The 15,422-nt window shown below is 37.8% G+C and overlaps 3 protein-coding genes across 3 annotated transcripts; 1 reads left to right on the forward strand and 2 right to left on the reverse strand.

Annotated features, from left to right (window-relative positions):
* Nucleotides 1-5,450: 5,450 nt before the first annotated feature.
* Nucleotides 5,451-7,990, reverse strand: LOC144707815 (protein WHAT'S THIS FACTOR 1 homolog, chloroplastic-like). The gene is made up of 2 exons (XM_078581061.1): nt 7,472-7,990; nt 5,451-6,879 (listed from the first exon to the last, which is right to left on the reverse strand). The coding sequence occupies exon 2, from the start codon at nt 6,802-6,804 to the stop codon at nt 5,644-5,646; it is 1,161 nt and encodes a 386-aa protein (XP_078437187.1). The 5' UTR covers nt 6,805-6,879; nt 7,472-7,990; the 3' UTR covers nt 5,451-5,643.
* Nucleotides 7,584-7,994, reverse strand: LOC144707403 (uncharacterized). Its single transcript, XM_078580507.1, has 2 exons — nt 7,848-7,994; nt 7,584-7,775 (listed from the first exon to the last, which is right to left on the reverse strand). Exons 1-2 carry the CDS (start codon nt 7,992-7,994, stop codon nt 7,584-7,586), a joined length of 339 nt encoding a protein of 112 aa, XP_078436633.1.
* Nucleotides 7,995-11,964: 3,970 nt separating this feature from the next.
* On the forward strand, nt 11,965-14,139 carry LOC144707610 (uncharacterized). The gene is made up of 4 exons (XM_078580817.1): nt 11,965-12,173; nt 12,238-12,330; nt 12,972-13,138; nt 13,912-14,139. The coding sequence occupies exons 1-4, from the start codon at nt 11,984-11,986 to the stop codon at nt 13,981-13,983; spliced, it is 522 nt and encodes a 173-aa protein (XP_078436943.1). The 5' UTR covers nt 11,965-11,983; the 3' UTR covers nt 13,984-14,139.
* Nucleotides 14,140-15,422: the final 1,283 nt, after the last annotated feature.

Here is a 15,422-nt window from a genome sequence, read left to right on the forward strand (position 1 = left end):
TCGGAGAACTCTTCTCTGATATTTCACTAATTTGGACAAGGACTTCATCGCATCGTCTTCCGTGAGCTGTCACGTCTTATAGTAAAGGTGGATGATCACATACTGACCACTCAATCGTCTTCATAAACTCCTTGATGCACCCAAATAAGGCTATTTAGATTCTCATGATTAGAGACTCGTAGGTTATAAGCAAATACAATTGTTTGTCTACAAGACATCATTGGTGTCCCAGGTTTAAGGACCACTTACACAACAGTAACGTGAATCGACCTAATTGACAAATTGGTATAATGCCATTCAGGTATATATAGGGAATAATTTAGTGAACTCTTTCCTATAAAGAGCAACCACTACCTATCCTTATTCTCTCCACAATAATGGCTACCATATAGGCCATACTCATCATATGAGTGAGGATAAATAGTGCTACTCTTTCTAGATACTTTGATGTCATTCTAGAGTATCCTTCAAATAGAAATATTTTAGACACAAGTTTAAACACTACTGATCTTCATGTTACAATCTCATTATAATTCACGAAGTCTGATCATTTATTCATAGACTTCATTATATGTGTCACTTGTGGAACAAGATATGGAGTGCGTAATTGGTTTATTGGCCGCATATCTTTCCCTCAAAGCAATGATTAAGTTTAGGCATATTACATACTCACACATAATATAATATTTCCAGTAATTTCATCTATTTTTATATTTATATTAATCAAAATAATCATAAATGGATGGTATTTAAGGTTTACGATTTTTAGAATAAATTACTATTCTTTTGAGCTTTTCATATTTTTGTGTAGGTTATGAAATAATACTTGGAAAGAAAAGACATTTATCAGCCATGATATATTTTTTATTCATTTCAGTATCTATAGATGTAAAACGTACATGAATATAATTTAATATGATTTTTCATGTGTCACAATTATGTTCTTTTGAATTGGGACCAATGATTCGTGTTCGCCAATCACTGATTTGATAGAATGATTGGCGTCCACCAATAACTGGTGGCAGTCGATGGTAATGATAATTTTTCCTTATATTTTTATTTTTTAATTTAAAAAAATTCAGTCAATAGAGGAAAATAATAAATTTTATTTTTAAAAATTCAGATGTAGGACGTGTGGCCCAGAACAAATTGACCATATTATGTAATCAATGCCCCAAATCAATTTCTAAAGTGGCTGCACACGTAGCTTCATTCAATTTGGTCAAAGGAAAAAGACTCCTTTAATGGGTCAAAGTCCAATTTCACTATTCATTTTTCCAGTACATGTGATAGATCAAGATAGTGCAACTCATTTAAGAACATATTTTTATCCAATGACTGATGTATCTTTTGATGAATCAAAGGACATATGCTGGCGAATAATTTGAGGTTAATTTTAAATCCATATTTTATGAAAACAAATTCTTAATTAGAGGGTTATTCCCCACACTAGTGATCCTTGATGAGAATCAAGGAAAGATAACAAATAAATGTCTTATATTTTTTCCACTTCAAGATCTGATGTCTAATAATACAAGAGTTTTGAGGGTACTTCTATCTTTCTCTCCTCTATAATCTATGGTCTTAGACAACCCTCCATCAATGTAAAAAATACGAAGCTTTAAGTGCAAATAAGTGGTGTTTTCTCTATAAAAAATTCACTCTTGGATTTTGTTTCTACCTAAGATTATAATGTTTGGTTCTTTCATAATCTGATCAAGATTTATGAAGAGAAGCACCATTTGGAACATGAGGCACATGATGATGGTAATCTTCATATTTTTTACACTTAAATCTTTGTCCTTTTTCATAGGTTACGTCATGAAGAATAGCCTAGATTTTTATCATGTGCCACTATCAACTCTGTCGCTCACTGCAGCATACATGTGTCCATATCTATTGCTATCAGTAGTGGGACACAATATCATTCACTCACTATGTATCTTGCTGATGTGTATCTGGTCTCATCTCTGTCACATTTAGCAATAATATTTCATTCACCTGCTCCACTCCATCCATGTTCACAATCATCAGTTGTAATAAAAGGCTAGTAAAGCACTGTCAAGGGTGTTTCGTAGGCAGAGAATATTTAAACGTTAAATTTAAATTAATTTATATTTTCTATTTATAAGGGAAATCAATTTGAATTAATACTAGAAAATTACTGAAAGAATCAAGTTCTAAAAAATTGAGACAATCTTTTCCTACGTTACATAATTTTTTATTATTTTAGAGTAATAAATATTGATTAATTCTAATTTAGGTTTCTGATCACAATTATTTCCCCAGTCATGTGTGTCATGTGATTTATTGAATGGCAAAAAAGCATCAATTTCCAATATGTTTATAGTTATTAATCATTGAAAAAATATGTCATTATGGCATTCCAAATCTCTATGCCATAAAAAACAATAATAAACTGATGCGTTTTAAATTTTATTTGATAGTGTGACACAGAACAATACAAAAAATAGATCAAATTGATTAATAGTGCTGGCAGAAAAGTGACAGTTCAATATTCTTTATTTTATTCAATGGAAAATCAAAAGTCATGATGGCAGCTATGAGGCATGTATGTGGCAGACACATTTTTACACATGAATGGTGGAAGAGAAACAAATGTAGACCTGGTATGCCCTAATGCATTGCCACATTACACAGACATGATTATTTTATTTATTCGCTTTCTCTTACTAGCTTTTCAGGTACGTGATGCTGCGCACAGTTGAAGTAAAGGGAATAATATGAGACATGGCGTGCAGATACGCATTGCCATGGCACATATTCATTTCTTATCTAATTCCCTTATATTTTTATGTTATTTTCTAGGAACAATATTAACCCCAGATTGCAATATGAAGGACAAATATGTGTCAATAGTTACAGAAAATATCAACAAAATTAATGAAACCCCAGATGTGATGGCAGCAGCAAGGAGACAATTTAGTTAAATGAACGACCAAGATTAATATAACTTCAACACTTAGGTATCTGAAAATCTAGAAGGTTGAGCGATCTTACATTTCTAGGGTTTCTTTTTGTTTATTTTCTCTTTCAATCCACACCCTCAGATATATAAGATGAGGTCCTGATAGTTGAAAAACTCTCTTTGAACTTGCTTCATACATTAGTAGGTTCTTGGTATATTGGGTGATTGAAGAAGGGCAAAAGAGAGACGAAGAGGCTTTTTTACATCAGCAAATTGGCGCAGTCCAATGGAAACAAAAGATTTAGGTTAACTTTCCCTGATTAGCACCATCTCATCTTCATCATCATTCTTAGACTCGATACACTCCCATCTATCTTCACATCCCATTATATCATCGCCATCACCTCTTATCCTGTCTCTTAATCCAACTCCTCATCTCATCAGTATCTCTTTACAACATTGATCATCTCTATTTTCCACTATCTCTTATATGCTATCCTTCATATATACTAGTCTTAATATTATTAAATACTAACTAGCACTTTTTAACTTTCTATGTCCCTCATCTAACTATCATGCATTTTATATTTATCTCCTTGCATCTCTATAATTGCCGTGTAAAGAGTATTAAAACCCTTATCAACATTCCCTGTGAAGATAACTAGGGAATGAAAGTTTCAGTCTCGGTATTGGTTTTTGGTCAATACCTATACCTATACCTAAACTTTGGCACGGTCTCGGTTCTGTCAGAATTTGGTTTCGGTTAGGTAAAACCTATGAGTTCGGTCACATGCCTCTGAAAAAAATCATATTGAAAGCTTAAAAATCAAAGTCAAAAGTAGGTAAAATTACAAATTAAAAGAGTTAAATAAACAACTATACTACGTAAAGATTCCATTATTTCTATGGATTCACTACATAATCAAAGATAAAACTGTATTTGTGGCACATTTTTTTATATTTACATTTGAATTTTTGTATTTACGTTGTCATATATTTACATATTTACGTAGTCACACATTTACATATTTATATATTTAAATATTTAGGTATTTACACGATCACACATCTAGGTGTTTACATTTTGGTTTAGCATGCATTTGCATATTAACATATTCATGTCATTTGTGTATTTTTCTATTTATATTATTTGTGTTTTTGTATAATATGGTATTTGCATATGTACATTATTTTTGTATTTATGTTATTTTTTGTATTTTTGTTATTCATGTGTTGATGTTATTTGTGTACTTATGTTTATTTCATATTTATGTATTTTTATATATGTTACTCGTGTCTTTATCTGATTTGCATATTTATGCATTTTTTTTATGTTATTTTCATATTGTTTATTTTTTTATATGTTAATTTCATATATGTTATTTGTGTATTTATGTCATTTTCATATTTATGTATTTTTAATTTATGTTATTCATGCTTTATCTGATTTGCGTATTTATGTGTTTTTGTATATGTTGTTTTCATGTGTATATATTTTGTGTATATTTTATTTGAATAGTTATGTTATTTTCATATTTATGTATTTTTTTGTAAATGTTATTTGTGTATCTATCTTATTTTCTTATTCCTGAATTTTTCATATATGTATTATCTGCTTGCAGATTATATTATATAGGTATATTAATTTACATCATAAAGTGTAAAGCTGGCTAGGGCAGATGGTGCTATATTTGCCTGTACACGTTACCAACCTGGTTTCAAAACTTACTCTCAACTCATTTAAAAATATTTTTTAATATAATATTTGGTCCAGTTTTCAGTTCGGTTTTCTTCTGAAACCAAACCCGGTTCTGAAATTTTGGTACACCCGACATTCCCGAACCGAGGGGACTGATTCGGTTCAGTTTTACCAAATATCGGCAAGAAATGGCAAACCCTAAAGACAATTCGTCAATATCCAGATTCATTTACGTGAGTACATGATTTTATAAATTAATTAATTAAACTCAAAAACACCAACAACATAAATTTTACGCCCTAATTTTTTATCTTTATCACGTCCACTTCTTGCAGCGCCGATTTCCCACAGAGCACTACCATACACGCTAGCACCAAATGTCCACTCTACACTCTACGATTGGCATTACTATTTCTATTCTTTTCCTGTGTAGTTTTCTGCTATTGTTGAATTTGGTGTAATTAATGAGGAATACATTCACATATTTTAAAAGGGGCTCTGGGCTCTGGGTAATTAATGAGGAATAATCTTAAAGAAATCACATATTCAATCATTCTGGATTTTGAAATTGGATTTTTCTTCTATTGCAGTTGTTGTAAGACAATACTCCCGCAATCAGATGAGGAAATGGGTCACACCACCATTATATGCTCTAGATTTTGTGGCTTGATAAGTCATTAACCAAACCTAGGTTATCATAAGTCATTCCATCCCCCATCTGGCTTAATCACCCTGCATCATTTAAAAGGCCTCATGTGGGTTAAGAGCTCTAACAAAATGATGTGTATAGCAAGAGACAGGATAAATTAGAGAACACTAGTATCAGCAAACTAGTGTACAGGATCCCATTAGAACTCTGAAGTTAAGTGTGCTTAAGTGAGAGCAGCACCAGGATGGGTGACCGCCTGGGATATCCTCATTGGTGACCACAGCATGGGCATGTGATCACAATTCAAAACTCCAAAAAAAAAAAGAAAAAAATTAAAGAACAGTGAGAGAAAGAGAGAGAGATAAGTCACATAATAGGCTCTGGAGTTTCCCATTTAAGGGTCTCTGAGCAGCAGGGAGATCTGCCACTCAGAGCAAGAAACCTATCATAGAATCTCAAGAGAGGGCACTTATCCCTCAAATGGCGCCCAACATAACCCTCCTTGAGAAAGACAGTGCTTCTGCCCCCCTTGTTAGTGATGTAGAACATGCCATGGTTCTTCACCAGGCAGAGCAGCAGCTTACAAGGCAGCTGATACTCATCATGAAAAGCATCCAACTTGTCAGAGCTCAGCCTCTTCTCCATGGTCAAGCTTAGCACTTCATGAAGCACAGCCACGGCCCTCTTCCGGGCAGCCGGAGTAGCGGGAGAGAAGCTTCTGGCACTCAAATAAGGCGAAGGAAACTCCATCTTCTGCCACTTGGCCACCTCCTCCAAGTACCTTCTATTGGGCCTGAACCCGGCAGGATAACTCAATTGGAAAGAGAAAGGGCCAGTCTTGCTTAACCTCTCCTCTCTGGCAGTAATGGCAGCAGAAGAATCCCAGCTCTCCAGGCAGAGGCAATCCTGCCCGTCGATCGCCCTCCTGGAGAAGGAAGACGGGTACCGGGGAAGAAGGGAATTGCTGTAATCCGCCGGCAAGCCGAGATCTTCTCTCAGGAGTTCAATTTTTGACATGGGTAGGCAGCAATCCAACGACATCATCAGTAATTTGGAGAGATTTCTCACCAGGAGAGGTTCCATTGCGGATCTAGCGGCGGGTTCTCCTCTGGAGATGGTCTCTGCGGCCTCTGTTAGATGAACAGAGACGGGGGAGGCGCCACCTGAGACTTTGAAGATGGCGGGTTGTCTCTGGATGAGCTCCATGAATGCCCATTTCTTCACAAATCCCACTTCTTTCTCCAAGTCTCGGAGGAGGAGAGGGCGGCCGTGGCGGCTAAGGATGAGCTCTCTTAGATGGAGGATGAGGGAAGGCTTCTTCTGCAAGTCCATGACCTTGTCCAGGTCTGGTTCTCGGTGGTAGATCTTCTTCTTGGGCCGTCTGCCGTGGGAAGAAGAGGAGGAGAAGGGCTTGGCATGGTGGAGATTCTGCAAGTAGTTAAGGCAGTTTTGGGAGAGGAGAAGAGAGGAGATGGGTTTTGGAGATGGGGAGGAGGCAGATGAGAAGTGGGCAGGAGCCCTTTTCATCAGGGCTTGTTGGGTTTTGTCTTTGAAGAGCTTCCTTCTTTCTTCCTGCACTATAGAGCTGAGGGCCCTATAGAGCTGCAAAGGACAGATAGCATCTTAAATTAATTATCAAGCGATGTATGCAAATGAATCAACAAGGAGTACATACTAAGAAACTTGTGGTCTAGTGAACCGACAGTATCAGTTCAGTTCGGTTTTTTCCAAATTTTTGTAAGAAATGGCAAACGCTAAAGACAACCTTGTATTCGTCAATAACCAGATTCATTAACGTGAGTACAAGAAAGTATAAATTCATTGATTAAACTCAAAAACACCAACAACATAAATTTGGTAAACAAGGAGTAAATATCAAGGGATGTATGCAAATGAATCAACAAGGAGTAAATACTAAAAAACTTGTGGTCTAGTGAACTTTATAATGATATCCTAATGATGTATGTCACCTTCAACCCCACAATTCTAGAAATTGAATTAATATTTTGCCATCAATCGTTTTATTTTATTATGTAACTAAGCATGTGAAATGACCATATCTTGTTGTTATATTAAACTTTTTTTTCTATATTTTCTGCTAAGATTTTTCAAAAAATTTTGGGTTCGGTACGACTCTTTTGCACATTAGATCTGTAAATTTACGAAATTCAAGTGTGAACGGGAAGAATCTTACCGATCAAGAAAGTTGTAGAACGGAAGATTCATCGACGAGTTCGACGACGATTCTAAAGTTTTTTTCCTTGGTGGCTTGCTCAAAATCTGATTTTCTCGGCCCCAATCGGATGTCACCACGCCAGGATGTTCTTCCCGATCACCACTCTCGCACCTGGAGAACAGCGGCGAGCCAAAGACCAGAGCAACTCCACAATGGAAACCCCCATGGCAGGAAAATAGCCGACGAAAGCCGAATCAAACGGGGAAAACCTCTCCGGAACGGCATCAACGCCATGCCAGCACCTCACAGAATCATGATTCTCCTTGATCCCCGTCAGCAATAACAGAAAATCGTTGGAGGCGATAAGAAAACCTTAGCAATCGGATCGATAAACCCTAGGCGAGGAAGCACGCAAGAGCCCTAGAATCATGATATCTTCGCCGGCAGCGATAATGGCGTCGATGGCGGTGATCCGATGGGATTTCTTCGCGCCGGGGGTGGAATTGAGGAAGGACCAGTCCCCGACGAGTTCTTCGAACATGGCTTATACTAAACATAATAAGTAATTAAATATCTCAATGGCTTATTTCTGACAAAATACTTGGAAATTATCTGAGCTATTTCCAGGCTTCACATGTCTTATTTCTGGCAAAATACTTGGCAAACGTCATCCGTTGCGTCATTCATCATGGTGACACACCCATGACAGTGGACATTATAGTGCAGGGAAGGACGCTTTTTTCATCTTCTGAGGAAAAAAACATCCTGCCCGCGAGATTGGACGAAAACCGGAACGGAAACTCATCCTGGGACGAACGGACAGGATGGTTTTCCTATCGTAGGATGAAAAAACCGTCCCGTCCGGAGGTCTCGAAGGATGGACGGTAAGGGATGGACTAAAATATGTCGGATTCACTTCCGACGGTTGAGATCTTGCCACGTGGCATCTCTTAATCAATTCCTTGAAATTTTTCATCAAAGTCCCTGCTTTTTTTCACGCTCAAACTGATGCCATCCAAAAGTAATTGAACATATGTACCTCTGCTTTCTCTCTCCTCCATATTTCCCTAAAAAACTTCAAAAAGTATATTAATTTTTTAAAATATTATTTTTTCGTCTAGAACGAGGGACAGGATGGTTTTTCTTCAGGTGGGACGAAACTAGCAAGGTCGGGATGCGGACGACGTTTTTCTTTAATGGACAAATCCCTGGACAGGACGGCTTGGACGAAGTTGAAATATCCAGATGTCCACGTCCGAGACTATCCGGAACTACATATGGAATCAATTGAACTGCCAGGAAAATACTTAAAGTTAGAAAACATCCGAGCCTTTTTGGTACTGCATAGATCTAGATGAATGGCCAGGAAACAATCCTCAAAAAGGCCTACTAAATTACCTCATACTACATTTTTTTGTGGGTGTCATCCTGACCATCCCTTATGCCACATCATTCACAGTGAACAGGTAGGATTTCATCCTGACCATCCCTTCTGCCAAATTATATGATGATGCCTTATTATCACATAAAACAAAGGCACTAGACTCAGGGAAAAGAACAGCTCAGATTGAATCAAGATTAGAAGTTGATTCAACCTCTGCCATCAAGATTAGTTGTTGATTAGTTCTTGGATGTCACAATTACTATACCATTTGGTTAGTGCATTAAATACAATAGATCATCCTTGCCAAATGCACATACATCAAATATTGAATTTATGGTATTTTTATAAATTGGTCAGCGGAGATGCATCCATCCCAAAGGATGTGATAGCTGGACAATGTGATCTAGTAGTGGTTGCATCCCATATTTTGTTGACTATTATGTTCTTCTATCATTGTTGGATTATCTCATGATCAAGAAATCGCATGGCTCTGATGTGCTCCACGTCAGCACAACATCACCATCATCATCAGAGATGATGTCTGTGACGTACCAAGCGGATCGATGCATGATATATCAATGCACCAGCTAACCTTAACAATTGTGACACTACATTGTTTCCAACTCAGCAATAACCAGACTAGATCATCTCTGATGTAGTCACCAATCAAATTTAACTTGATTTAATTTTAGAATGAAAGATGTAAGGTTTAACTATTACAAAAGGCAATGTTCCTAAATATTTAGGTTTTGAGACTTTATAAGGATACTCAAAATGCCAGTTATTCCACTAAGAAAAATAAACATGTGTTCAAAAAACAAGAAGACTGTGAAACAAACAGTTATATTTTCCTTCATGCAAAATATAGGGTAGCAAAATTTTATTGCCTCCCAAATTGTACATTTAGTTTTAGATTATACCCTCCAGTAGCAGCAATAGCCAGGTGCTAAGAAGAAACTGAAATATAAGGGAAATAATATAATTCTCTTTCTTTTTTGGTAGGCAACTCAATTGATTTCAACTTCCCTTCAGCATAACCATAGGAAAATATATAAAAGCCTAATAATTGTGCAAGGATATGCTAGAAATTGTAATTTATGTCTTGAACCTCTGGATCTGCATCCAGGATGATGATGAATGGATGACAATGATGATGACGATGTGATACAAGATTCAACTTGATCGATTTTCTTGAACTGGTTCTATGATCCATTTCCCATGATATTGACCCTTTAAAGAGGTTCACACATGCATGCTCCTATGTAGCTTCACTCTTCTTTGGTACTTTTGTCTAAATAATGTATCATGATAGCAATGAGAATGATGATGATGATGATTATGATCATGATTTGTCATACATCTGAATCCTTCTATGATGAATTCATTATTGTCCCATCATTTTCTCGTCATTAGTCTCATACCAAAAAGGATGATCATGATGACTGCTTTGTCATCCCTAAACAAACCTTTGAATATTAGGACATCTATCTCCCTTGGTGTCAGTAAGTTCAAAACCTTATAACTTTTCATACATCTGAATCATTCTATGATGAATTCATTATAGTCCCATCATTATCTCGTCATTAGTCTCATACCAAAAACAGAAGATCATGATGACTGGTTTGTCATCCCTATTACAAACCTTTAAATATTGGGACATCCATCTCCCCTGGTGTCAGTAAGTTCTAAACCTTATCAAACAACATCCACAAAAGATTGACCACTAGTCCCCATCAGATATTATCCAAATCAGAGAAAATTGGAGAAAGTTTATCTCACTTCAGGTGCTTACTGTGGATGTATTTTAGGGAGTCAAAGATTGTCAATAATAAAGATGATAAAAAACAAAAGTTTCATTTGATAATCATAAATGCTTTTTTTTGAAAGAGGATAGAATTTAAAATCAGTCTGGTCTTGAACCAATGTAACATGTCGAAGCCGTCCCTAATCAGCTTCTCAGCGGATGGGGAGATCCTCTCCAGAAGCTAAAATTTTGTTATATTAAATAAAAAATAGGCCATAATCCATCAAATATAAAAAATCAGAAAAGAGATCGTTGCCAAATCAATTATTTAGCTCAGATAATAACGTTCTTCAAAAACCAATTTCTTTAAGTCTTGATTTTTATATTTTAGATCTTCCCCAACTCCAGCTCTGCAACTTCACCTCCAAACCTCCCCAAAACAATCGTTCCTGCTCACCCTCTCTCTCTCAAGCTCAAGTCTTTATGACTATACATATATTTTCGTCATGTGTGACGGTGACGAGCCAATGGATGCGGTGACGCGTGATGCTTAAGGAACGGCAGCCATCATCCATCATGTCACACACTACGGTAACGACAACATGACGGATGACGTGATGGTGACGGTGACAAAATTAGGGGCCTGTGATGGTGACGATAACGGATGACGAACTGGGCGTGATGGTAACGCGACGGTGTCGGGGGGCCTCGGACGAGTGATGTGACGGGCGGCCGTGACGGATTTTAAAAAATGATCAAAAAGCTCAAAAATCGTTAAATTTAGGCTTTTCTACAGCTGAGATTGCGCCACGTGGTGCCGCTAACTCGATCTCTTGGCATTTTGCAGAAAGTCCCTGCATTAGTTCATGCGCGCAAAAGGATGCCATCCAAAGATAATTGGAGATATGCCCCTCTAATTCTCTCTCCTCCGCAAGGTTGTTTTTCCCGTCACACGTGAGGGTGACGCCGTCCGGTGACAGGGATGTGAGGGGGATGCCGCAAACCATGACGGTGACGCGAACGTGACGGATTTCTCAGAAATCCTCGGACGTGTGATGGGACGGTGATGTCACCGTCTGTCACCGACCATCATCTGTTCCGTCACATCGGGGGTGTCACGTCCCGGATGTGCCGTTCCCTAGTGATGCACATGTGACGGGTTTTTTCAAAATCCTAGGACGTGTGACGGGACGGGAGAAGTGACAAACTTCTCGTCATGTCCCCGTCCGTCACCACACGTCATCCGTCCCATCACGTCCCGGCAGTGCCGTTCCCTAGATACCCTCGTAGGAGACGAGGACATACCCATCAAAGACGGTAAACTCTCCACCACTAAAGACAGTAAACTCTCCCATAAAAGCCCATTGGGTAACAATTCCTCCAGCTTCTTCCTCCAACTGCCATGGACTCTGAAGCGAACATAGCTCTGGCTGGAGGAAGCGGCGGTATTACAGGAAAACTTTGCTTCAGCCCAGCAAAACCCATCGCCTCTTCTCTTACAGAGCTCAGCGGGCAAGTCCACCTTCTCCCCTGCGTTATCAAGCATGACGGGCCGTGCCCCGTCTCCGATTACTTCAAACCCATCACCACAGGTACCATGATTTGAAGAATATTTGTACAATGGCGAGTTACATTGTAGATTTTTGATGTGTTTAGGGGAGATTTCGGACGGGATAGCTGTTGAGCAAGCGTTCTTCCGAGGGAGGAAGCTGCATGGAGCCGCCGTTCCTCTTCCAGATGGGTTTTCTGGTAGTTTCTGGTGGTTTCTTGTGTTTTGGTTTTCTTTGTTTTCTTAGTTTTTTTAACCTAATGACAATGCGAACGCGAAATCTTCATCGATTTGAATGAGAATGAGGGGGATAATGGCAATTCTTTGACGTTATTAGGATTATTGTTTTTAGTTTATTTGGGTTCAGTAGGCTTCGTGCTGAGTGAAGAGGAGAGTTCAGTGAAGGGAAGATTCAGGTTGTAAACATTGGGTGGCAAACAGAGAGTTCTAGACTTTAGCTTGTTGGAAACATTACCAAGATTTCCTTTGAGTTCTACAGGATTTGTGCTGGGTAAATTAAAGATTATGTGGAGGGGGTTTCATGTTGTAATAATTGGGTACCAAAAAGGAGTGTTCAAGTTGTCAACTAATCGAATCAAAATCATAATCAATAACATCATCATCATCATCATCATCATCATCATTATTATCATCCACATCATGATTTCTTGGACTCGACAGGCGTTGTGCAGAATAAAGAAGAGATTTCTATGCAGAGGGGGTGTTTATGGTGTCAATAAAGGGTGGCGAAGAGAGAGTTCATTCATCATTTATTCAAATCATGATCATCAGGATCATCATTATTTTTCGTCATCGCCATTATTTTCTTTGACTTAAACAGGCTTTGTGCTGAGTAAAGAAGGGATTTCTGAGGAGGGCGGTGCATGTTGTGATAAATGGGTGGCGAAGGGAGAGTTCAAGTCGTTGACTTATTGGAATCATGATTCTCTTCCCTCCCTTGATGATCCGATTCAACGCTGCTTTCACTGGTTTTCTGTCTCCAATGCTGTGAGCATCCTTAATTTTTTTTACTTTGATTCATGTCTCTGAATTACAGTAGGGCCTATCATGGGAATATATGAATTTGGAAACTACCTTAAAATTTGATGTTTGGCAGATGTATTAATTAGATGGGATGGTATCACAAACCATTGTTTTTCTCAGAGTGATAGAATAGTACAAACTTTATCCAAAAGAAGTTAATTTTTTTGTCACAATGTGAGATTTTGTACATAGATTTTCACAGGTGTGCACAAAAATTCACTGGGAAAAATGAGTTTCCTGAATTCAGACATTATTATGGTTTTATCAATTGGTGATGAAACTACAGAGAGCTATTTGAGTTTCCTGAATTTTGATATTGTTATGGATTTATCTATTTGAGGTGAAACTGCAGTGAGCTATTTTTTTAATTGGTGATGGAAATTCTTTTTTCTGGCGTGCTTTCTAAAGATCTGCAATGACAATTCCTAAAGATTAAAAATATATTCTGGTCGTAAAACCCTCCTCACACTAATAGGACTGAAATTCAGCTGCCTCTTTCCAAAAGCCCAGAAGTTATTTTCATGTAAAATCAAAATTAGAGTTGTAATATTTGCTGCTTCGGTAAATTACGAGACCTGTTGTACACCTTTTTAGATGTGTCCTTAAGAAGTTCTGCACATTTGTTGTTTCCCTCTTTAATAATTACTTGTCACCCTTATTTCCTCATTTACCTTCTTTTATTATTCCAAGGTTTTGAACTTTTTTATTCTAAAACTTGAAATATCTCATGGATGCAGTTGCACAGGCCCATCACTGCTTCAGACATGTCTACCTTATCCTCGGCAGAGTCTCAGAAGAAGGCCCAATGAATCAGACTGGTGTACCCAATTTTCTCTCATCCATTTTTGGAAAAGATTCATTGCTTGTTGATTTGTTCTACCTTACCATGCTACGGTAACTTGAAACTTAGGTAAAGAGTAGTCATGTATTCACATTTTCCATAATGTGGTCCAGATTAGATGAAATCGATGTCCGGGCTTCACTGAATAAATGTATAAATTAAGATTGATATACACATGGTTCTCTCTCCATCCCTCTATCTATATATTTATCTATCTATCTATTCATCTCGCTCCACTCAGTATAGAGCTGCAACTACCAGATGTGATCCCTAGAAAGGGAAGCCCATCATTCTCTCCACCATTTCACATTATTATTTATTTATATGTGCAAGGCTAAACTTAGTATGGAAGGAATATTCGAGGGATTATAACCCTAGTTGCAGAGATAGCCAGGTGCTAAGAAGAAACTGAACTTAATATTACAGTATTTCTTCTTTGTTGATAGGCAACTCAAGATATTTCAACTTCCCATCAGCGTAGTCCTCTGCATGATGGAAAATATATATAAGCCTTAAAATGAAAATTCATATCTAGCCCCGTGAAAGTTAATCTTGTAAGGATATGCTAGAAATTTTAATCTGTCTAGAACCTCTGGTTCTGCATCCAGGATCATGATGATGATGAGGATGATGATGATGATGACAACGATGACGATGACGATGGCGATGATGATGACGATGATGATGAGGATGATGAGGATGATGATGATGATGATAATGACAACGGCGACGATGACAATGGCGATGACGATGACGATGATGATGACGATGATGATGATGATGATGATGACAACGACGATGATCCATAGGTTGGCAGAGGATATAAGTTGTGCATAGGCAAATAGAAATAAGATATAAGTTGGCAGAGGATCAATCGTCCTCCAGTTGCAGTCGCCCTGCTGGTTCGACCTCCGGTCACTTTGACCATCTACGATCTTGAAAGAATGGCCCTATGATCCATTTCCCATGCTGTTGACCCTTAAAAGAGGTTCACATATGCGTGGCCCTCTGTCGCTTTGAGTCCTCTTTGGTACGTTCATATAAAGAATGTATCATGATGACAATGACAATGATGATGATTGTTATGGTGATGATTTGTCATACATCTCAATCATTCTATGATGAATTCATCATTGTCCCATCATCATCTCATCATCTCGTCATTAGTCTCATACCAAAAACGGATGACGATAATGACTAGCTTTGACATCCTAAACAAACCTTTAAATATTGGGACATCCATCTCCCCTGGTGTCAGTAAGTTCTAAACCTTATCAGACAATAGCGACAAAAAGATTGACCCCTAGCCCTTTGCAGATATAATCCATATCGGAGAAAATTGGAGAAAGTTTATCTCACTCTAGTTGTTGGCTGTGGATGAGAGTCAAAGATTGTCAATAACAAGGA

Source organism: Wolffia australiana, chromosome 9, assembly GCF_029677425.1.
Source record: "Wolffia australiana isolate 7733 chromosome 9, ASM2967742v1".
In the NCBI taxonomy this organism is placed as follows: Eukaryota; Viridiplantae; Streptophyta; class Magnoliopsida; order Alismatales; family Araceae; genus Wolffia; species Wolffia australiana.

What these genes read in the sequence shown, in the direction of transcription:
- LOC144707403 (XM_078580507.1), bottom strand. Translation starts at nt 7,994, where the DNA reads ATGTTCGAAGAACTCGTCGGGGACTGGTCCTTCCTCAATTCCACCCCC. An exon ending in TGCGTGCTTCCTCGCCTAGG is followed by an intron (nt 7,776 to 7,847) that starts GTTTATCGATCC and finishes ACGGGGATCAAG; the next exon opens with GAGAATCATGATTCTGTGAG.
- LOC144707610 (XM_078580817.1), top strand. Translation starts at nt 11,984, where the DNA reads ATGGACTCTGAAGCGAACATAGCTCTGGCTGGAGGAAGCGGCGGTATT. An exon ending in CTTCAAACCCATCACCACAG is followed by an intron (nt 12,174 to 12,237) that starts GTACCATGATTT and finishes TGATGTGTTTAG; the next exon opens with GGGAGATTTCGGACGGGATA. An exon ending in GGTTTTCTGTCTCCAATGCT is followed by an intron (nt 13,139 to 13,911) that starts GTGAGCATCCTT and finishes TCATGGATGCAG; the next exon opens with TTGCACAGGCCCATCACTGC.
- LOC144707815 (XM_078581061.1), bottom strand. Translation starts at nt 6,804, where the DNA reads ATGAAAAGGGCTCCTGCCCACTTCTCATCTGCCTCCTCCCCATCTCCA.